Source organism: Schistocerca piceifrons, chromosome 6 (genome assembly GCF_021461385.2).
Source record: "Schistocerca piceifrons isolate TAMUIC-IGC-003096 chromosome 6, iqSchPice1.1, whole genome shotgun sequence".
NCBI classification, from domain to species: Eukaryota; Metazoa; Arthropoda; class Insecta; order Orthoptera; family Acrididae; genus Schistocerca; species Schistocerca piceifrons.
The window spans coordinates 11,142,319-11,166,190 of NC_060143.1; the positions used below are offsets into that span (position 1 = coordinate 11,142,319).

The 23,872-nt window shown below is 39.0% G+C and overlaps 1 protein-coding gene across 1 annotated transcript in view; it reads right to left on the reverse strand.

Moving 5' to 3' along the window:
* Positions 1-12,140: 12,140 nt before the first annotated feature.
* Positions 12,141-23,872, reverse strand: part of LOC124802800 (cilia- and flagella-associated protein 70-like) — a 66,460-nt gene continuing 54,728 nt past the window's right edge. Inside the window, exon 4 of the mRNA XM_047263802.1 lies at positions 12,141-12,259. Within this exon, the coding sequence (XP_047119758.1) occupies positions 12,203-12,259 (57 nt within the window). The 3' untranslated portion in view covers positions 12,141-12,202. The remainder of the gene's footprint in view (positions 12,260-23,872) is intronic.

The following is a 23,872-nucleotide window of genomic DNA, read 5'->3' on the forward strand; positions in this document are numbered from 1 at the left end:
CTTGCAGCATACCCCAGATGCATGGTTAAAAGAAAGGGTAATATATGTTTCTGGCTATGTGTTCGTAGGGAATTGGAAAAACCTATATGCTACTAACATCACATGAAACAGGAGAAGGGTTAGGCAGGTGTAAATAAACATGTACCATAGCTAACTAATGATATGGTAAGATCTGGGCAATACCCTACTGAAGATGATGTATGGATATCTTGAGCTTATAACATTGAAACACTCGCAGGAGGGCACTTTAGCAGTGTAGTGACTGTGCAAGTTCAATATATAGAAGTTAGTTCTAGATGCACAAAGGATTAGGTTATATAAAACATAAGGTGTACAGACACTTCATATGTTGGTGTGCATTACAGTTGCAGACAGTCAACATGAGTCTGGACAAAGAGAGCAGGATTTTACTCATAAAGTTCTTTTATCAAAACAACAGCAATAGTGCTGCTAGTCTTTGTGAGTATCGATGCATCAAAGTAATAGAGAGAAGTCGATTTTCCGCACTATTGTTGAAGAACATGATTTGGAAATTTGTATTAACTGGTGATTTGGGATTTGCTCTTGGGAGAAGCTGACAGCCAGTTGTGCCACAAATTGTTGAAGAAGTTAATATTAGCATGGCTGAGAATGCTGAATGCAATGTGGGATCTTCAAGCAGTGCATGAGCTCAACATCCCATGGCCACCATTCAAAAATTTCTGTGAACAACTGTGAAATGGTATATCTAGTGTGGTTTTGTGGTTCCAGAGTGTGATGGATGCAGATGGTCATCACATTGAGCAATGTTTGAAACCTTGAATGTAAACATTGTATAGAAGTAAGAAATGTTACTCCCTCATCTGGAAATTAATATGTGTTTCTTTCAATGGTTCATTCATTTGCTCTCTTCCACATGTCCTTGCAAAAGTTTCCACAAAGTTTCACTGTCCTATGATCAGTCACTTTTCATGGGGCCCTCTCGACCACCAAAATTTCATTATAAGCACCCTGAATATATAAATTTGTGTAAGAGAATGATGGGATGGACAAAAGGATAACCTACACTAAAAGGGGAGTTAGGGAAATAATACAAGGACACTATCTCAGCAGAGAACAATGATCATATAGGCATTGCCTTTCAGTGATGATTAGTGTATGTGACAGTGTTTATAACGGTAGTACACTATTGTTAATTTTTAGGTTTATTCCAAGATAGTGAAATAAACAAACTCACTGGGTGCTGTAATCATGAAAAAATTCAAATGAACAATGAGACAGTGGTCTGACCTTTCTTTTTGCAATAATGACATAGAGAGTATAAGTGTATTGGTAGTGATAAAAGAAACAGAAGTTTGAAAATACCAATCAGCATGAGACTTCTCTGAGATGAGAATTAGATGATTTCAAATTCAAAGATACATACTTCAGTATATGTTGCAGCGTATATCCCAAGAATTGTCTGGGGACAAACCCAGTTCAATAATGGTTACCAGGTTATTGCTATGCATTGTGGAGGACCTATATTTTTGAGTTGGTAAAATATCTGTTGTATATGGATTAATACTTGTACCTTTGACAGTTTATAGTCATGTGGAATATTTGAAGTACCAGGTGGAGTTCATAAGTACTTTTCTCAGAGGAGGTTAGTTTCAGCTTAGGATAAGTAATCTAATCAATGGTTTTAACTAAATTTCTGAATGAAATGAATAGAGGAACTTATTCATGCTTATCAGTTCCTTGAGTGTCCGTATAGAAATATGAAGATGAACCAGGTGCCCAAGAGGTGGTAGTAACTAAGTGGAGGTTATAAATAACAAAGCAGTTGATTTCTGTTGATAGTCCACACACAGTGATCTACATCTACATCTACATTTATACTCTGCAAGCCACCCAACGGTGTGTGGCGGAGGGCACTTTACGTGCCACTGTCATTACCTCCCTTTCCTGTTCCAGTCGTGTATGGTTCGCGGGAAGAACGACTGTCTGAAAGCCTCCATGCGCGCTCTAATCTCTCTAATTTTACATTCATGATCTCCTCGGGAGTTATAAGTAGGAGGAAGCAATATATTCGATACCGCATCCAGAAACGCACCCTCTCGAAACCTGGCGAGCAAGCTACACCGCGATGCAGAGCGCCTCTCTTGCAGAGTCTGCCACTTGAGTTTGTTAAACATCTGCATAACGCTATCATGGTTACCAGATAACCCTGTGACGAAATGCGCCGCTCTTCTTTGGATCTTCTCTATCTCCTCCGTCAACCCGATCTGGTACGGATCCCACACTGATGAGCAATGCTCAAGTATAGGTCAAACGAGTGTTTTGTAAGCCACCTCCTTTGTTGATGGACTACATTTTCTAAGGACTCTCCCAAAGAGTCTCAACCTGGTACCCGCCTTACCAACAATTAATTTTATATGATCATTCCACTTCAAATTGTTCCACACGCACACTCCCAGATATTTTACAGAAGTAACTGCTACCAGTGTTTGTTCCGCTATCATATAATCATACAATAAAGGATCCTTCTTTCTATGTATTCGCAATACATTACATTTGTCTATGTTAAGGGTCAGTTGCCACTCCCTGCACCAAGTGCCTATCCGCTGCAGATCTTCCTGCATTTCGCTACAATTTTCTAATGCTGCAACTTCTCTGTATACTACAGCATCATCCACGAAAAGCCGCATGGAACTTCCGACACTATCTACTAGGTCATTTATATATATTGTGAAAAGCAATGGTCCCATAACACTCCCCTGTGGCACACCAGAGGTTACTTTAATGTCTGTAGACGTCTCTCCATTGATAACAACATGCTGTGTTCTGTTTGCTAAAAACTCTTCAATCCAGCCACACAGCTGGTCTGATATGCCGTAGGCTCGTACTTTGTTTATCAGGCGACAGTGCGGAACTGTATCGAACGCCTTCCGGAAGTCAAGAAAAATAGCATCTGCCTGGAAGCCTGTATCTAATATTTTTTGGGTCTCATGAACAAATAAAGTGAGTTGGGTCTCACACGATCGCTGTTTCCGGAATCCATGTTGATTCCTACATAGTAGATTCTGGGTTTCCAGAAATGACATGATACGCGAGCAAAAAACATGTTCTAAAATTCTACAAGAGATCGACGTAAGAGATATAGGTCTATAGTTTTGCGCATCTGCTCGACGACCCTTCTTGAAGACTGGGACTATCTGTGCTCTTTTCCAATCATTTGGAACCTTCCGTTCCTCTAGAGACTTGCGGTACATGGCTGTTAGAAGGGGGCAAGTTCTTTTGCATACTCTGGGTAGAATCGAATTGGTATCCCGTCAGGTCCAGTGGACTTTCCTCTGTTGAGTGATTCCAGTTGCTTTTCTATTCCTTGGACACTTATTTTGATGTCAGCCATTTTTTCGTTTGTGCGAGGATTTAAAGAAGGAACTGCAGTGCGGTCTTCCTCTGTGAAACAGCTTTGGAAAAAGGTGTTTAGTATTTCAGCTTTACGTGTGTCATTCTCTGTTTCAATGCCATCATCATCCCGGAGTGTCTGGATATGCTGTTTCGAGCCACTTACTGATTTAACGTAAGACCAGAACTTCCTAGGATTTTCTGTCAAGTCGGTACATAGAATTTTCCTTTCGAATTCACTGAACGCTTCACGCATAGCCCTCCTTACGCTAACTTTGACATCGTTTAGCTTCTGTTTGTCTGAGAGGATTTGGCTGCGTTTAAACTTGGAGTGAAGCTCTCTTTGCTTTCGCAGTAGTTTCCTAACTTTGTTGTTGTACCACGGTGGGTTTTTCCCGTCCCTCACAGTTTTACTCGGCACGTACCTGTCTAAAACGCATTTTACGATTGCCTTGAACTTTTTCCATAAACACTCAACATTGTCAGTGTCGGAACAGAAATTTTCGTTTTGATCTGTTAGGTAGTCTGAAATCTGCCTTCTATTACTCTTGCTAAACAGATAAACCTTCCTCCCTTTTTTTATATTCCTATTAACTTCCATATTCAGGGATGCTGCAACGGCCTTATGATCACTGATTCCCTGTTCTGCACATACAGAGTCGAAAAGTTCGGGTCTGTTTGTTATCAGTAGGTCCAAGATGTTATCTCCACGAGTCGGTTCTCTGTTTAATTGCTCGATTTTCGGATAGTGCACTCAGTATAATGTCACTCGATGCTCTGTCCCTACCACCCGTCCTAAACATCTGAGTGTCCCAGTCTATATCTGGTAAATTGAAATCTCCACCTAAGACTATAACATGCTGAGAAAATTTATGTGAAATGTATTCCAAATTTTCTCTCAGTTGTTCTGCCACTAATGCTGCTGAGTCGGGAGGTCGGTAAAAGGAGTGAATTATTAACCTAGCTCGGTTGTTGAGTGTAACCTCCACCCATAATAATTCACAAGAACTATCCACTTCTACTTCACTACAGGATAAACTACTACTAACAGCGACAAACACTCCACAACCGCTTGCATGCAATCTATCCTTTCTAAACACCGTCTGTACCTTTGTAAAAGTTTCGGCAGAATTTATCTCTGGCTTAAGCCAGCTTTCTGTACCTATAACGATTTCAGCTTCGGTGCTTTCTATCAGCGCTTGAAGTTCCGGTACTTTGCCAACGCAGCTTTGACAGTTGACAATTACAATACCGATTGCTGCTTGGTCCCCGCATGTCCTGACTTTGCCCCGCACCCGTTGAGGCTGTTGCCCTTTCTGTACTTGCCCAAGGACATCTAACCTAAAAAACCGCCCAGCCCACGCCACACAACCCCTGCTACCCGTGTAGCCGCATGTTGCGTGTAGTGGACTCCTGACCTATCCAGCAGAACCCGAAACCCCACCACCCTATGGCGCAAGTCGAGGAATCTGCAGCCCACACGGTTGCAGAACCGTCTCAGCCTCTGATTCAGACCCTCCACTCGGCTCTGTACCAAAGGTCCGCAGTCAGTCCTGTCGGCGATGCTGCAGATGGTGAGCTCTGCTTTCATCCCGCTAGCGAGACTGGCAGTCTTCACCAAATCAGACAGCCGCCGGAAGCCAGAAATGATTTCCTCCGATCCATAGCGACACACATCATTGGTGCCAACATGAGGGACCACCTGCAAATGGGTGCACCCTGTACCCTTCATGGCATCCGGAAGGACCCTTTCCACATCTGGAATGACTCCCCCCGGTATGCACACGGAGTGCACATTGGTTTTCTTCCCCTCTCTTGCTGCCATTTCCCTAAGGGGCCCCATTACGCGCCTGACGTTGGAGCTCCCAACTACCAGTAAGCCCACCCTCTGCAACTGCCCAGATCTTGCAGACTGAGGGGCAACCTCTGGAACAGGACAAGCAGCCATGTCAGGCCGAAGATCAGTATCAGCCTGAGACAGAGCCTGAAACCGGTTCGTCAGACAAACTGGAGAGGCTTTCCGTTCAGCCCTCCGGAATGTCTTTCACCCCCTGCCACACCTTGAAACGACCTCCCACTCTACCACAGGTGAGGGATCAGCCTCAATGCGGGCAGTATCCCGGGCAACCACAGTCATAGTCCAATCAGGGGATGCGTGGGACGAGCTGGCCGTCCCCGACAAACCCCCATCCGGACCCCCAGAGTGATGCCCATTGGCAGCAGCCTCAAGCTGTGTGACCGAAGCCAACACTGCCTGAAGCTGGGAGTGAAGGGATGCCAACTCGGCCTGCATCCGAACACAGCAGTTGCAGTCCCTATCCATGCTAAAAACTGTTTTGCAAAGAACGTCTGAACTAATCTACAGAGAGCGCAAACAAATCGACAAAATTTAAACGGTTATTAAAATACAAGATTGCCTAGTAAATGCAGTAATGCTGCTACTTGCGCACTGCTGACACTGCTCGGCGGCGGAAGGAGACTAAGCGAAATTACACTATTCAGGTACTAAAACGCGATGCTACACTCAAAAATACTATAATACGCCCAAAATTTATGAATTAAACAATGCAAGTACCAAAAACACGCAAAGAAATTAAGAATTAAACTATGTAACAAATGAGTGAGCTAGGAGTATACGACTTGCTGCTCAGCTGCTTATCCAACGGCGGCAGGGAGCACACTGACTGTGACCAACCAACACTGGCCGTTCAAAACAAAAACAGTAGACAAACGACTACGCGAATTTACACTATTCAGGTACTAAAACGCGATGCTACAACTCTCAAATACTATAATACGCCCGAAATTTATGAATTAAACAGTGCAAGTACCAAAAACACGCAAAGAAATTAAGAATTAAACTATGTAATAAACGAGTGAGCTAGGAGTATACGACTTGCTGCTCAGCTGCTTATCCAACGGCGGCAGGGAGCAGTTTTTAAATGATAGGTTGCAGTTCTTTTTGTGGATGTGAGGTTGATTTCTATATTGAGGGATTTTGGGAATGGTGAGGAGGCAAGGTTGGATGTTAAGAAACTCAGGAAAGTTAACAGGGAATGATACGGGAGCAGTGTGGGCTGATAATGGTTAAATGAAGGAGTAAATTGAGTCAGAAAGGGTTCAATATTGGTTTTGGGTCGAGTCTCATTGGTAGGAATATTGGCAAAAAAGTGTTTCCACTGTAGGGATTGGCAAAAGAAGAGAAGGTGTGTAACAAGCATGGTATGACTGAATTTTGCAGCAGAAACACCACCTTGTGGTACAGAGGCTTTCGGAGGACTGGCTCACAATTATGTTAGGAGTCTGTTTAGGCTCTGGGATCTGGATGAAGGTTGAGGACATACTATCCACATTCCTCTAGAACCTCAAAATCTGCTCTCTCATTCTATTCACCTCGTCCAAAATAGCCGAAAATGCTACCTTTTATGATGTTGATGTCCACCTCAGTACATCCTTATATCTCAAACCTGCTGCCTCCTTTTTGACAGCTGCCACCAGTTGCAGACCAGGAACCCATGATCATTGCACCTGTAGTTATGAGCTTTCCTCCAAATATGCCAATAGTTTCACTGAGGTCTTCACAGACTGAAATAACCCTCCTAACCTTGTGGTTGAAACAGATCTCCCATACCTTTTTTCCCCAGTCATCTACCACCCGCAACATATCCACTGTCCAAACAGAAAATGGCATTTCTCTCATGACTCAATACCACCCAGGACTGGAGCAACTATATCACATTCTCTACCATTGTCTTAACTACCTCTCATCATGCACTGAAATGAGAATATCCTTTCCAGTCCTCCCACAGTGGTATTCTGCTACCCAGCCAACCCATGCAATATCTGTGACCATCCCTACTTCACACTTGCTGCCAATGCCTTGCCTCATGACTAATACCTCAACAATAGACCTAGATGCAAGACCTTTTCCATACATCCTCCTACTACCACCCACACCAGTCCTACAACATACTCTTTGTTTCCGTAACCTCCTGGCCTCAAGTTCTGATAGCCCCTGTCCTCCACATGCTTTTCCACATCCCTTCTTCCACACCCGTGCCACACATCCCTTCTATCCCATCAATGCACATACATAATCTTTTCCCTTTCTCTGCTCCCCCCCCCCCCCCCCCCCCGCCCCTCCTCCCTCCAAAGCACAGCTTTTCGATGATGCAATTAGCAGCCCTATCCTGCCCCACCCTGTCACTGCATGCAGTTAACAGGTAGCCTACCACCTTCCTCAACGCCATCCCTGCTGTCCCTCCCATTTCGTGCCCCACTCCTCTTCCGTACCCCCATTTCTCAACACAATCAGGTTGCTACTCACCCTGGATGCTGTCACAGCTGGGGCTTAGAGCCTGATGACAACAGTGGCCATGTGTATATGTGTGAGTTGTGTTGGCGTGAATGTTTCGAGTTTCCTACTTGTGAAGATTTTCAGTATTGATAAATCTGGAAGTTTTACTAGACAAACTGACTTCATTATGTTGAGTAACATCACTAATTGTAAGTAGTTGGCATAATAATAAGAAAGACAATCTAAAATTTTCGTTACTGTTACAGTGGCACATTGAAAATGTTGCCGGCAAGACACTTACAGTTATCAGTGGCTCTTGTGGGAAAATCTGGCACTGCCATGAGATTGTATGTTCATTTAATGTGCAAGATCAATCTTACTACTATTATTGATCTGAAACTTAACATTCAAGTGATCCAAAATAATAGTAGTTCTTGTTGTAGAGAAAATGTAAATTAGAAGACATATTAAATTTCCCTATGGAGTCATATATATTGTGAGCACTGTGGATGCTGTATTTGAATTTATTACTGCCCCACAAAAATGTTGCTGTGCAGGATATTTTCTTAAATCAATTGATCTGTACAGTGTATTGTTTCTGATGTGCATAAAAACTTTCAAGAAATATTTTCTACTGCAGTGGGCTGGTAGACTACAACCATCCTGCTTTACAATGTTTATAATTTTCTCCAATATGGTGGTTTGTACAATGAAGTACATGAATACCATCTAAGATATTATTATTACCGTTGTTAAAAATATTTAATGCCAGCTGATCTAACTTGCTTCTGAGTTCCTGATTACTCTAATGAAATATGCAAATTTTATTGCTATCATCAATTTGAGTCATTGCAATTGTTCAAATCAATCATGGTGAGCCATGTATTTAGTGAAGTAGATGTACTTGCTGTGCTGTTTCTACATTGTTTGTCATGATGGTGCTACTACTGTTGACAGCCGTTGATTGTTGTGCTGATATGATTCTTTGTATAGTTGTATAGTAGCTGTCTTCATTTCTCTCACTGCCACTATTGCTGCTGTTTGTGTTGGTTCTGCTGTGGCTGATATTGGGTTTGCTGCTAGTGTTGATATTGGTACTGCAGCCACTGATGTTGGTTCTACTACCACTATTGCTGATGTTTGTTTTCTTTTGTTGTCATCATCATCATCAACAACATCATCGTTGTTGTTGTTGTTGTTGTTGTTGTTAGTGGTGATGCTGCTACATTTGTTGTTCTTACTGCTCCTCTTTTCTTTGAAGATACTGGTACTGCAGCACACAGTATGTAATGTTTCCCCACTTTGGTTTTAATCTTATTCTTATTGTATCATTTGCTAATGTGACCTGCTGTTTTCTCTTTGTCTCTGATTTTATCTTGCAGCTTTAATAATGTATCATTGGATGGTACGGAGCAGGCTTTGGATGCAAGTAGTCCAGAGAGACAGTTTGAACAATTTATTATTTAAATAACATCTATCAGATCAAAGTTCACTAGTGCAACTAATTTCACATAACTGGAGAATAGGTCATAAATTTTAAAAACACCATTAATCTATCTGTTTACATTAAAAACAGGCTGGCCAAACAAAACTGAACAAATAATCAAAAATCTAGAAAAAGATTATAGTGTAGTAGGAGTAAATTTAGACCTCTCAAAAGCTTTTGATGCTGTGAACCAGGACATTCTCTTAGAAAAATTGGAATCGTTGGGTATACATGGGATAGGAAAAAAAGGTTTGAATCATACCTAAAAAACAGAACACAGGTTGTAGGACTGACACCAACTTACTCCAACCACAAAATAAATTCAGTATCAGAGGCAAAAAATGTAGAAATAGGAGTACCATAAGGCAGCATCCTAGGGCCCATAATGTTTCTTGTCTATATAAATGATTTTCACACCTCAGATGATGCAGCCAAAGCAATAATATTTGCAGATGATAATAATGTGATAATAAGTGCACCAAAGCAATTGCTACCAACAACTGCTGATAAAGTACTAAATTACATCCACTCTTGGCTCAATGCAAACAGGTTGACATTAAATGTAAATAAAACAAATTATATGCAGTTTGGGAAAAGATGTCAAAATGTAAATCTCGATCTGGTGTGGGGTGACAAAGCCTTAGACAGAGTGACATCCACAAATTTGCTGGGGATTCATGTGGATGAAAACTTAAATTTTAATGACCACGTAATAAAACTTGCACAGAAACTTAATTCAGCCTGTTTTGCTCTCAGAATTATTGCAAATGTTTGTACCTCAGAGGGTGCCAGAATGGCATATTTCGGCTATTTTCAATCTCTTGCCACATACGGAATAATATTTTGGGGTTCCACAACAGGGCACCTAAAACAAATTTTTTTGTTGCAGAAGAGGGCCATCTGAATAATAACTCACAGTCATCCACAGACACCCTGCAAACCAATATTCAAAAAGTTTAGAATACTTACTATACCATCATTATACATATACAAATGTGTATTGTATGTCAGGACCCACATTGCAGATTTTCAGACCTAATGCCGACTTTCATAACTACAATACCCGTAATAGTGCAGCACTCCATACTCAGCGAACAAAAAGAACGAATACACAAAGGCATGTGAGCCATATCGGTGCAAAACTGTACAATGCACTGCCAGTCAACATCAGGCAGTTACAAGATGATAACAAATTTAAAACAGAATTTAAAAAATTTCTAGTAGAACAATGTTTTTATTGTGTAAATGACTATGTAGGTCAATAAATTTTTTCTAATGATATTTATAAAGGCAAAATGGAAAATACTCAATATGTACCTAATCATTCATTACCTAATCATTCATTACATTTACATACTTAAAGGACAGCTGTTGTGTGATGTAAATATATACTTAAACAGTGTTGTGTATATAAGGACTTGCGGTTTAGGGAGGACAAAACTAAAGCCTTATGAAAAACAGACTATGCATTTAAAATAACAAGCAGGGATGTATATAGGCTATATTACTTTCATTGTATTATTATTAATCTCATTGTATTATTTTGTTTTGTACTTTTATACGTATATATTGTTTGTGTCCATTTCTTTGAAATGGCTTGACAACATCCATACAATATTTATTGTCAATGGATGGATAAATAAAATAAATAAATAAAATATTTTATATTCTGTCCAGCAAACTGGCTCACTTATATAACATCACAATCTGATCCATTGGTCAGTATACAAAATGCTTCAGGTCTCGACTTTGCCGCAGCAGGGTGGTACCCAAGTTAATCACAATGTAGATGCTCCCCTGCTCATCCACAAAGAAATGTCTTGTTATACTGTCAGTGACCACCCACATCCACTGACTGTAGTGCTGGCACTTATCTAACACGTACTTGTAGCAAAATGGCCACAATTTTAATGCACTTTAACACTTTAAATAGTCCCCCAAAATCTTAATAACTTCTGTCATCATTAGCATGAATATCAACTCTGGCCATAGTGCCATTTAAGTAAGCAGGTAGCATACAATTTTAATCTTACACTATTCTAAAAGACTTGATAATATATACAATTAAAGTAGCATGCCCTTTTAAATACAGCAGTGCTTGTAACATTCTCCTGAAGTGCACCCATTATATTAGATCTGAGTTCAGTGTGACTTGAAACACCTGCAAGAGTCATGCAATGTACAGTAAGGATGCACGTTGTTTTAGCACCTACAGAGCACAACAGTTGTGTGGACACAACCACCATGCTGATAACACCTTCTTATCACAGCAACATAACACAGTACATATTAATTCAAGTTGCATTAGTCAAATATCTCTGCTACGTACCATTTATAAACACAGTGTATTTCACTCTGCCTAAAACAGAAAACTAATAGAAGGTGTGTTCTTCTGCCATGAATTCTGTTTAAAAGAGTTCACTTACTGTTTCGACACAGTGTCCAACAGCATCATTCAATTGAGCAGATTCAGTCTTCATGCAGTCCCACAAGCATATGTCAATGGTAATGTCAACATTGAGTGCAGGCTGGACAGCTTTCCCTTCCAGACCACAGGAAGCAGTAGTATCCAGCAAAAGTCACACTGCTTGGGTGGGATATACAGGTCTATCTGACAACCAACTGATGACTCCTTTGTTAGAAGTCCATTCTATCTGCCTCATACTGCTCAATGATACTGACTGTCCTAACTGCTGCTGAGTATGCTTCTTGCCACTGCCTCAGGGTGGCACTACTGTACTGTACAGATTACTTCATGCTAAACATGTGCCAACTCATGGCATAATATGTCATAAATAACATTTGGATCTTAGTTTACTGAGAATGATTTTCTGAAAAATTATTTTTGGTGGTTGATGGATATGTAATGCAGTAGTTACATGGCTGCTGCAAAAAGAATGAAAATTTTGAGTTTCTCTTTTTTCAATTTTAATTTAATATGCTTATCAAACTACATGATTCCTGCTAGTATTACACCACTTTAAGCTTGATATAGTGTTGAGTTTTCTGTCGTTTGCTGTGTCACATATCACATTGTTGTCCTTTTTTTAAATGGGATCCATATGATGACGTGTTTCTTCTTTATCATCAGTAATATTTTGATTCTGTGAAAATATCATTTTTCAGTATAACATATAAATCTTAATTCTGCATAGCTATATAAAATTCATGTCAATATATAAGAAAGTAGTCAAATTTAAATGTATTTCATATGAAGAGAAAAAAAATTCTTTGCATCAGTATCTGTCAAAATTATGAAAATGCACACAATAAATAAGCCAGCTTTGACACACAATGTAACCCAATTACAACAAATTCTCCATTGTATATAAAATATCATCGTCACATGGATCACATTATTCTGGATAACGAAGATGGATTATGAAAATGGACAAAGCCCAAAGCTAGTCAGCCAGTAAATAAACAGCAACTTTGGTGTTAAACATTAAAAAATGTCTTTTTTTCAATAATTGAGAGCTGCAAGACATGACATAATAATAATGTCCATCCTAGAATGTTGCTCAAGTGAGTGGAATCCATACAAAATTGGACTAATAGGGTTTACTGAACATATGCACAGAAGGACAGCATGAATGGGCACAAGTTTCTTTGACTCATGGGAGAGTGTTATAGAGATGCAGAAGAAACTGAACTGGCAGACTCTTGAAGATCATGTAAATTATCCCTACAAAGCCTGTTTACATAATTTCAATAACTGGCTTTAAATGATGACTTGGAATATACTAGACTTCCCCCTCCCTTTACATATTACTCCTGTAGGGATTATGAGTGCAAGATTAGATTAAGTACAGCACAAATGGAGGCATTTCAATAGTTATTATTCCCACATTCCATACATGAATGGAATGGGGCAAACTGTGGTAACTTGTAAAGTGGGGTGTATATTGTGTCATGCTCTTCACAATGGTTTTCAGAGTATAAATGTAGATTCCTTCTTTTTAGTAGCACTGCATTTGTTTATACTTGCAAGCATGAATGAGAAATATTAGTTGTAATTTTTGTCTGTGCAATGTAATACCTTTAATAATTGCCTGTAGCACTGACTGTACTCCTCTTCTCTGTCTAAGTGAAGATTGACAAGGCAAAGGTATGCCCAGATATTGGGACACTGTGGATCTAGCATATTAGCCTCAGTAAATGCTTTCTCTGCTTCTTCCACGTCACCTGCCTAGTAGAAGGAAAGATTTACTTACATGATCATGATAATTATGATTTCATACAGAGTACAGTACTACTTTGGAGTAATTCACTGGGTTTCTGTACCATATTCAAGTGGCAGAAGAAAGCAATTAGATGTAAATTAGGTCTAGCACAAATACAAAGCTGCAAAAATCACATTGAAGTACATAAGGTAATGACATTGCCTAGGAGGTATACCTACATTTGTTTAATATATGGTAAAGAATTTTAACTTAAGATACAAAGTGCATGTCAGTAATACTAGTAGTAATAGTAATGTAGATCTTTCATACTCAGGGCTGACATTGACACATAAGAGCCATAAGTAGCTAAGTTTGAAATTCATAAATTCATAAAGACAGTGAGGAATCGAATTCTTAACAGCTTTAAGTACGTCATGGAAGTGCGGTTCATATTCACACATTAGTCCCATGCCTATCGCAATGTACAAAATGTGCATGATATAGGACATTGTCATGTAAATACAGAATATATGTTAAACACAATATATAGGTTACATAAGAGAAAATAAACACACAAAAATGTTTTGCCTTTTATTATATAATTTAAGAACAGATTCAAATTGGGGAATAGGTTTTATCAGCTAATCAAATGTTCAAAGTCTTAAAAACACACACAAATGAAAGGTATTATGATTGTCACCTTCCTCCCTTCCTCGTTATTATAATGATAATAATGTCAATGACTAGTGTAGGTTTGCCTTCATGCACTTACACTCATCAGCAGTGTGGAAAATATTTTTTGTAAGTTATTCTTTTTTTGACACTTTTTTTAAATGTACTTTTGTTCCATGTTATGGTGGAGCAAATAAAGAAAATGGCAACATGTTTGCTTCCTTAAAAGTTGGTTTGGTTATAGTATGTGGAACTAGACAATTAATGATTTTTAAGATTTTTAATTTTCTTTACTTATTTTTTACATTAAGAATTTTTTTCTGATATTAACATTTCCGTCTTCTCCTCTGAAAGGGTTGCCACATTAAATACAAAATGTACCAAACTATGGTATGCTGTTTTTGCTGTATTAATGTTGCAGGATTGGCTAGGAATTCTGATAACATAGAAAAGGCTGTTTAATTTCTTTAGCAGTTTTTCTCTATTTTTTTCCCATTGCAGTTAGTTATCAGTCCATACACCTAAGAATTTAGTGGTGACACTTGCTTGATTTTACTGTCTTCTATTTCTACAGTCACTATGTGGGTCAAGTATTGTCTGGATGTATAGAATAAAATGTGTACTGTTTTGCTAATATCCAACAGCAACCCATACTTAAAGTCAAAATAGTAGCCTGCTAATAGCATCTCTAAACTCAGTTCTCATTTACTGAGCTGAGCATGATTATTGCATTATAAGAAGATCAAGACAATGTTATTTGTCATTAACTCTTAATTGGAGAGGAAAAATACCATAAAATATCCCAAATTTTTCTTTTCATATTGGTGATCATAAATTTTAGACAACATTATTAGATCCCTTGTTACTTAACTTTGGAAAATTTCTAGTTTCTTTCAGCTACAAAATCCCTCTCTTGGAACAATAAGCAGTGGACCATATTTGTCTCAAAAAGCAATCATCATATAAAAATTCAACGAGAGCCAAAAACCTTTCTGTTTGGCAGTCAAAAAAAAAAAAAGTGAGAGAAACAGAGTTGCATCTGGAATTTTATCCTACATGCATTAATTAAATGTTCCTGGCTGAAACAGAAACAGTTTACCCACATTTGGTACAGCTTTTGTGACAGAATAATGGGTGAGGTAATCAATGATCAACTCCAATTCAATGGAATGGTGCTGCTGTGGGTGGGATTGGTACCAGATGCCTGGAGGTAAATGCAGCTTGTGTTTCCATCATTGGGATTCCTTACTGCGGCTCACACAGTGTCTAAAGGATTAGTAGAGCTGCTGGCCATACATCCATACATTAATCCTTGTTCCATAGATCATGAATACAACACGTCATAACGATGTGGAACATGTCACTTTAACATAAGTTTTCTTTACACAAAATATTTTTTTTTAATACTACTTCATATCTATGAATTCATCTATTGAGTAGAAGGAGTTGTCATTCAGAAATTCTTTTAATTTGCTTTTAAATGTTGGTTGGCTATCTGTCAGACTTTTAATACTATTTGGAAAATGACCAAAGATTTTTGTGCCAGCATAATTCACCTCTATCTGTGCCAAAGTGAGATTTAATCCAGAATAGTGAATATCATCCTTTCTTCTAGTGTTGTAGGTATGCACGTCGCTGTTATTTTTGATTTTATGTGAGTTATTAATGACAAATTGCATAGGTGAATATATGTATTGCGAAGGTACTGTGAATACCTGTTCCTTAAATAAATGTCTGCAAGGTTATCTTGGGTGGGCTCCAGCTATTATTCTGATTACACGCTTTTGTGCAATGAATATGTTCTCTCTTAATGATGAATTGCCTCAAAATATGGTACCAGATGAAAGCACTGAATGAAAATAGGCATAGTAGGCTGATTTACTGATATGTTTATCACCAAAATTTACAATAACCCTAATAGCATAAGTAGCTGAACCTAATCGCTTCAGCAGATCATCGATGTGTTTCTTCCAATTCAATTTCTCATCAGTGCACACACCCAGAAATGTTGAGTATTCTACCCTAGCAACAGACTTCTGTACATAGTCTATGTTTATCAATGGTGTTGTGTCATTTACTGTACAGAATTGGATATACTGTGTTTTCTCAAAATTTAGTGAGAGAGCATTTGCAGAGAACCACTTAATAATTTTCTGAAAGACATTATATCCAATTTACTCAGCTGATTCTTGCTTCTTGGGTGTGCTTACTATTCTTGTATCATCAGCAAAAAGAACTAACTTTGTATCTTCATGAATATAGAGTGGCAAGTCGTTAATATGTATTAAGAACAATAAGGGACCCAAGACTGAACCCTGTGGGACACCATTCTTGATAATTCCCCAGTTAGAGCACTCTGCTGGTTTTTGTAGACTATCTGTACTGTTAATTTCAACTTTCTGCATTCTTCCACTAAAGTATGAATTAAACCATTTTTGCACTGCCCCACTCATACCACAATATTTAAGCTTATCTAGAAGAATTTCATGATTCACGCAATCAAAAGCCTTTGAGAGATCACAAAATATCCCAATGGATGATGTTTGGTTATTCATTGCATTTACTATGTGATCAGTGAAAGCGTATATAGCATTTTCTGTTGAAAAGCCTTTCTGAAAACCAAATTGACATTTTGTTAGTACTTCATATTTACAAATATGTGATGCTACTCTTGAATACAGTACTTTTTCAAGAATTTTGGAGAAATCTGTCAGAAGTGAGATTGGGTTGTAGTTGTCAGCATCAGATCTAGCCCCTTTTTTATGCAATGGTTGAACTATAGCATATTTTAGTCTATCTGGAAAAATTCCCTGTTTCAGTGAGCTACTACATATGTGGCTGAGAATCCTACTTATTTGTTGGGAACAAGCTTTTAGTACTCTGTTGGAAATGCCATCAATTCCATGTGAGCTTTTACTTTTGAGTGAATTTATTATTTTTCTAATTTCAGTAGGAGAGGTGGATTGAATTTCAATTTTATCAAATTGTGGAGATACTGCCTCTTCCACATACTGCCCTGCATTTTCTAATAAATAGCTGGAACCTATTTTCTCTGCAACACTTAAAAAATGATTATTAAAAATGCTTTCTACTTCTGACTTCTTGTTAACAAACTTTCCATTGTGTTTGATAGAAATACAGTCTTCCTGTGCTCTCAGTTGGCCTGTTTCCCTTTTCACAATATTCCAAATTGTTTTAACTTTATTATCAGATGTGCTAATCTCAGACATAATCCACATACTTCTGGACTTTTTAATAACTTTTCTTAATACAGTGCAATAATGTTTCATTGTTTTGGGATGATTACTCCTCCTAGCTATAAGATACATTTCCCTTTTCTGTTTACAAGATATTTTTATCCCTTTAGTAAGCCATGGCTTTTTACATGGTTTCTTACAATTATATTTCAATATTTTCTTAGGGCCACTCTTTTCCAATATACGCCCAAAGGTATCATGAAATAGGTTAAATTTTAAATTAGCATCATGTTCCCTGTACACCTCATCCCAGTCTAAGCTTGCAAGCTTTCCCTAAAATTTTGAAGAGTTAAATCGTTAATGGAATGCACTATTTTTGAGGACTGTTTTCCATTACTGTATGGAGCTACATCATATACTGTAACTAGCTGTGCATCATGATCAGACAGACCATTCTTAACAGGAAAAGTTTTTATTTGATTGAATTTATCTTGGTCTATGAAAACGTTATCTATCAGTGTGCTGCATTCCTGTACCAGCCGAGTAGGAAAATCAATAACTGATCTCAAATTGAAAGAACCAAGTAATACTTCAAGGTCAAGCTTTCTGTCTGACCCTTTCAGAAAATCTACATCGAAATCCCCACAAACAATAATTTGCTTTCCTTTGTCTGACAGGTGGCAGAACAAAGAATCAAAGTTTTTCAAAAATAGTTGAAAATTTCCCAATGGGGACCTATACACAGCTACAATTATAAAAATGGCTTTATTTAGTTTAAGCTCACATGCACATGTTTCTATGTGTTGCCCTATACAAAATTTTTTAGTTTCCAAATTTTTCACACTATGACTGATTTTAACATGGCAACTCCTCCTCTTTCCATAGTGTCTCTCCTTACATGTGCTGAAAGCTTATATCCACCTATATATACCACTTCCATATCTGTGACTATATGATGATAACTATATCTGATCCTGTCTAGAGGCTTCATGAATCCCAGGTGAGCAGATGTTGATGTGCTGTAGGAAAACTTCAGGATAGCTGGTCATAGAAGAACTGGAATTGCAAGCACCATTTCTCATGTACAATGTTCCCTTTTATTAATTTTAATTGTTGTTTGGTCAGTTCCTCTTTCTTCAAGGCTTCTATGGTTTTCAGCAGTGCTGTATCTCCTCTCTGTCCAGCAGCAATGCCATTTAATGCAGCAATGACAAGTTTTACCCATACTGCTGTGTTCTGCCTGAGGATTCCTTGAAAGGCAGTCAATGTGCTTGCATTTGTGTTTAGTTTTGTAAATCACTGTGATGTCATATCTCTGAAGTCTCAGTGCCCATCATGCCAGTCAGGCTCCAACTCTGGGTAGGTGTATGAGTATAACTACAGAGCAGCAAATTGAGTGTTCAACATTTTGTGTTTTTTCCTCGTAGTATATTTATTAAATTTTGTGCATGTTTCCCTCTTTAAGAGGTTTAATATCACATTTTTGTAAGTATAAATTCATTCAGTCTCTAGCACAATGGTTGCTCACTGAACAGCCAGCTATATAGCTCATTAACATTTCAGCATCCACTGGTGACACATCAGGAGGATAGCTAATTGCATTTCTAAACTGTCTGCTTTACTTGTTCACCTCTTCAGTTAGTCTTGCTAAGATGGCTAGAATGTGTGCGTGCTGTGAGCAGATGCAGGAGGAGCTGGGCACAGTTCACAAACAGCTGAATGTGCTTTTGGCTATGGTCAGTCACCTTCAGGCTGCTGCCTCAGGGTGTAACAGTGGCAGAGAATCTGGTGCATCATATGGAACATCTCAGGTTTCACTTGTTTTGCCCAGGGGCTCTGCTCCTGAGGCACCTCCTAGTGCACTGAATGTGATGGATCCACCCTCACAGCAGGGTAAGTGGCGCGTGGTAATGCATTCGCATCACTCAAGGTGGAGGGCCAATGGCCAATCATGTACAGGGGGGAGGGGGGGGGGGGTTACTAGTTATTGGGAGCCCCAAACTTTGGCATGTTACAGACTCCCTTAGACAGATAGTGTTCAGAGCTGTAAATGAAGCCAATGTTCACACAGTATGTCTACTGGGGGAGGGCTCATCTGAGATGTTGAAGTGGCCTTGCCTGTGGCTATTGAGGGAGCAGGGTGCAGTCATCTGCATGTTGTGGGTCACGTTGGCACCAAAAACACCTGTCACATGGGCTCTGAGACTTCATTTTGCATAGGCGGTTGTCAGAGGTGATGAAGACTGCTGGTCTTGTGCACAGGCTGCAAGCACAACTCATAATTTACAGCATCATTCACAGAGTTGAGGAGGGTCTTTTCATTTGGAGTTGAGTGGAGGGTTTCAACCAAAGGCTTTTTTGACTCTGTGATGGTCTTGGCAGCAGATTTTTAGGCCTGCATTATCATGTGGGGATTTGTAGGACTCCCCTTGATAGATCAGGTGTGCACTACACAAAGGAAGCAACTACGTGGGTAGCAGAGTACTTGTGGAGTGCACATGAGGTTTTTTTTTAGGCTAGGCAGTAGTTTGAGGTGCTCTGATGAAAACTTACCATTCGATACACAGCAAGGGAAGTCAGTGTTCAGAATAAAAAAACTTCAACCATCAAAATTTTATCAGTAAGCTGTCAAAATATTCATAATAAAGTTCCTGAATTTATTGCCCTCCAGGAAAGTTCTTGCATTCAAATTATTCTTCGGACTCAGAGCTGGCTAAAACCTGAAGTGTAAAGCTCTGAGATATTTAGGGAATTGTGGAACATATATCAGAAAGACAGATTAGAGGCCATAGGAGTGGAAGTGTTCATTGTATTTTACAAAAATATTGTCTCTACTGAGGTTGAAGCTGAGTGTGACCGTGAAGTCATCTGGTTGCTTATAACAGGTGTAGGTGAAACCAAGTTCATCGTTGGATGTTTTTACCAGCCACCTGATTCCACTGTGACAGTTATATAGTCATTCAAAGTAGGTGTACGGTCAGTAGCGCATAAATACTAGTTAGAGGCAACTTTAGCCTGGGGTGTCTATGTGTTCATTGTGGAAGGGGTGCTACAGGCAGAAAGTTATGCAAAATACTTTTGCACACTTTTTTTGAAAATTATCTTGTGCAGCTAGCTCGGCATTCCACAAGCAATGGAAATAGCTTAGACCTTATAGTTACAAATAGGCCTGACCTTATTGACAATGTCAGTATAGAAACAGGGGTTAGTGATAATGATGTCATTATAGCAATTATGATTATGAAAATTAATAAATCAGTCAAGAAGGCTAGGAGAGTGTTTCTGCTAGATAGAGCAGATAAGCAGATTGTAAGTCGTGATCTGGAGAGTTATGTGTCCAGTTAGTGGATAAAGGATAGAAAAGACTCACCATGGTTTAATAACAAAATTAGGCAGTTGCTGAGAAAGCAGTGGTTGTTGCACTCTCAGTTCAAAAGGGAATCAACAAATGATGACAAGTGAAGGTTAATAGAGAATCATGCATCTGTGGAAAGATCTGTGCGTGAAGTGTACAACAACTACCACCATCACACCTTAGTGAAAGACCTGGCAGAGAACCCAAGAAAATTCTGGTCTTACATAAAATCTCTAAGCGGGTCCAAGGCTTCCATTCGTCATTTGCTGACCAGTCTGATGCAGCAGTTGAAGATAGCAAAACGTAAGCTTAAGTTTTAAATTTCATGTTGAAGAAATAGTTCACATAGGAGAATTGTACAAGCATACCATTGTTTGACAATTAAACAGCTCCTATATGGACAACATAGTAATAAGCATTCCTTGCATAGAGAAACAACTGAAAGATATGAAGGCAAATAAATTACCAGGTCCGGTTGGAATCCAAGTTAGATTCTACAGCATTGGCCCCTTACCTAGCTTGGATTTATCATGAATCTCTCGTACAGCACAAAGTCCCAAGCAACTGGAAAAAAAGTGCAGGTGACTCCAGTATATAAGAAGGGTAAATGAACATACCCGCAAAAATACAGACCAATATCCCTGATTTCTGTTTGCTGCAAAATCCTTGGACATATTCTCAGTTCGAATATAATAAACTTTCTTGAGACTGAGTAGCTTATGTCCACAAATCAGCATGGTTTTAGAAATCATTGCCCATGTGAAACTAAGCTTGCCCTTTTCTCACATGATGTACTGCAAACAATGGATGAAGGGCAACAGGCAGATAGCATATTTGTAGATTTTCAGAAGGCATTTCACACAATGTGCTAGTGCAGGCTGTTAACAAAGGTACGAGCATATGGAATAAGTTCACAGATATGTGAGTGGCTCAAAGACTTTTTAAATAATAGAACTCAGTATGTTGTCCTCAATGATGAGTGTTCATCAGAGACAAGGGTATCACCAGGAGTGCCCCAGGGAAGTGTGATAAGACTGCTGTTGTTCTCTATATACATAAATGATTTGGCAAACAGGGTGGGCAACAATCTGCAGTTGTGTGCTGATGATGCCGTGGTCTACAGTAAGGTGTCAAAGTTGAGTGACTGATGGAAGACACAAGACGACATAGACAAAATGTCCATTTGGTGTAATAAATGACAGCTAGCTCTAACCATGGACAAATGTAAGTTAATGTGGAAAAGTAGGAAGATCAGGCCTGTAATGTTCATATACAGTATTATTAGTGTCGTGCTTGACACAGTCAAGTCATTTAAATATCTGGCCATAACACTGCAAATTGATATGAGGTGGAACAAGCTTGTGAGAACTGTGGTAGGGAAAGCGAATGGTCGACTTTGAATTATTGAGAGAACTTTAGGAAAGAATGGTTCACCTGTAAGTGAGACCACATATAGGGTGCTGGTGCAACCTGTTCTTGAGTACTGCTTGAGTGTTTGGGATATGTACTAAGTTGGTTTGAAGAAAGAGAATGAAGCAATTCAGAAGCGGGCTGCTAGATTTGTTCCTGGTAGGTTCTAACAACATATAAGTGTTATGGAGATGCTTCGGGAGTTCAAATGGGAATCCCTGGAGAGAAGGCAATTTTTTTTTTTATTTTTTTTTATTTTATTTTATTTTATTTATTTTTTTTTTTTTTTGGTTGAGAAAATCTACAGAGAAAATTTAAAGAACTGGAATTTGAAGCTGACTGCTGAACGATTCTACTGCTGCCAACATACATTGTACATAGACAGTCATTTCTCCCTCACTCTATTTGCGAGGGAATAGAAAAGGAAAAGACAACTAGTGGTACAGGGTACCATCTGCCACACACCATGTGGTGGCTTGTGGAGAATTTATGTAGATATAGACCTAACAAGGTAGTGGAAGGTGATCTGTCACACCAGAGAATTGTTTGCCAAATAAAGATGGCTGGAACTTGCTGTTGGTCCAAATAACCACAAGTCGCTCTTTTCCAGATGTAGAGTAGTTCATCTCAGTCTTGGAGAGCACTCTGGAAACATAGGTCAGCACCATTTCAGCACCTTCCTGAATTGGTGCTAGAATTGCACCTATCCCATAATCACTTCAATGTGAACTTCTATCTCCACATTCTCATTATACTATGCTAGGACTGGAGAACATACTAGTTCCTTCTTAAGGACAAGGAAAGATCTTCTTGTACCTTGTTCCTCAAAAATTCAGCATTGTCTTGCAGTAGTTCTTGCAAGAGATGGGATTTGGTACAGAAATACTTTATGAATCACTGGTAGTATGAGCACATTCTGAGAAAACTTCTCACATCATGAATGTGCCAAGAAGTTGGAAAATCTCTGACTGATCTTACTATCTCTGGATTGTGACAGACTCCTTTGGTATTCATTAGGTGCCACAAGCTTTTTTTTTTCCTTCCTTGTGTGATGAAGAGACACTTTTTCAGATTCAGGTCGAGGCCTGTATCTGAACACACTTCAACATGGTTTTTAGACAGCTTAGAAGGTTTTCAAACATTGTCAAAAATTGATGATGTCATCCAGATAACAAAGACACATTGTCCTTTTAAAGTGTTGAAGCAGGTCATTCGCCATACCTTTGAAGGTTGCTGGAGCACTGCATAGTCCAAACAGCACAACTTTGAACTCATAGAGGCTGTCATGAGCTATGAAGGCATTTTTTCCATCACCTCATCGACCTTGATTTGCCAGTAGCCCTGGTGCATGTCTTAAGTTGAAAAAAACTATGCTTCTTTCAAGCAGCCTAGCATACATCAATGTGTGGCAGACTTATTTTTCTTAATTTTGTTCAGTCATGTACAGTTATTCTTTACAAGGATCACAGGAGAGGACCAACAACTGTCTGAATGTTCAATGAAGTCATCTTGCAACATCTTCTCCACTTCCTCTCAGATTATCTGTCATTCAGCAGGTGACAAGCTATATGAGTACTGGCTAATTGGTCGATGATCCCCAGTGTTGCTATGGAGTCTGGAGCTAATGAAGGAACTGTCAGTTTATGTTGATGATGTATTGTTAGCCACACCCACCGCAAAAAGCATTGTAACTATTTGGAACAAGTATTGTGTTGGTGGAGACATTTGATGAATCTGTCAAGAAATTAGAGGGAACAGAATAGGCATGATCATTTGAAGCATTTAAAACACAATTTGGGCTTGCAAAAACACCCAAAAATGAAGGTATATTATAAAATACACAAAGTGGTATTCTTTCGTTGGTAAAAGAGAAATCAGGAAGACTGGAAGTAGTGATTTCTGAGTCAACATGTTGATGCT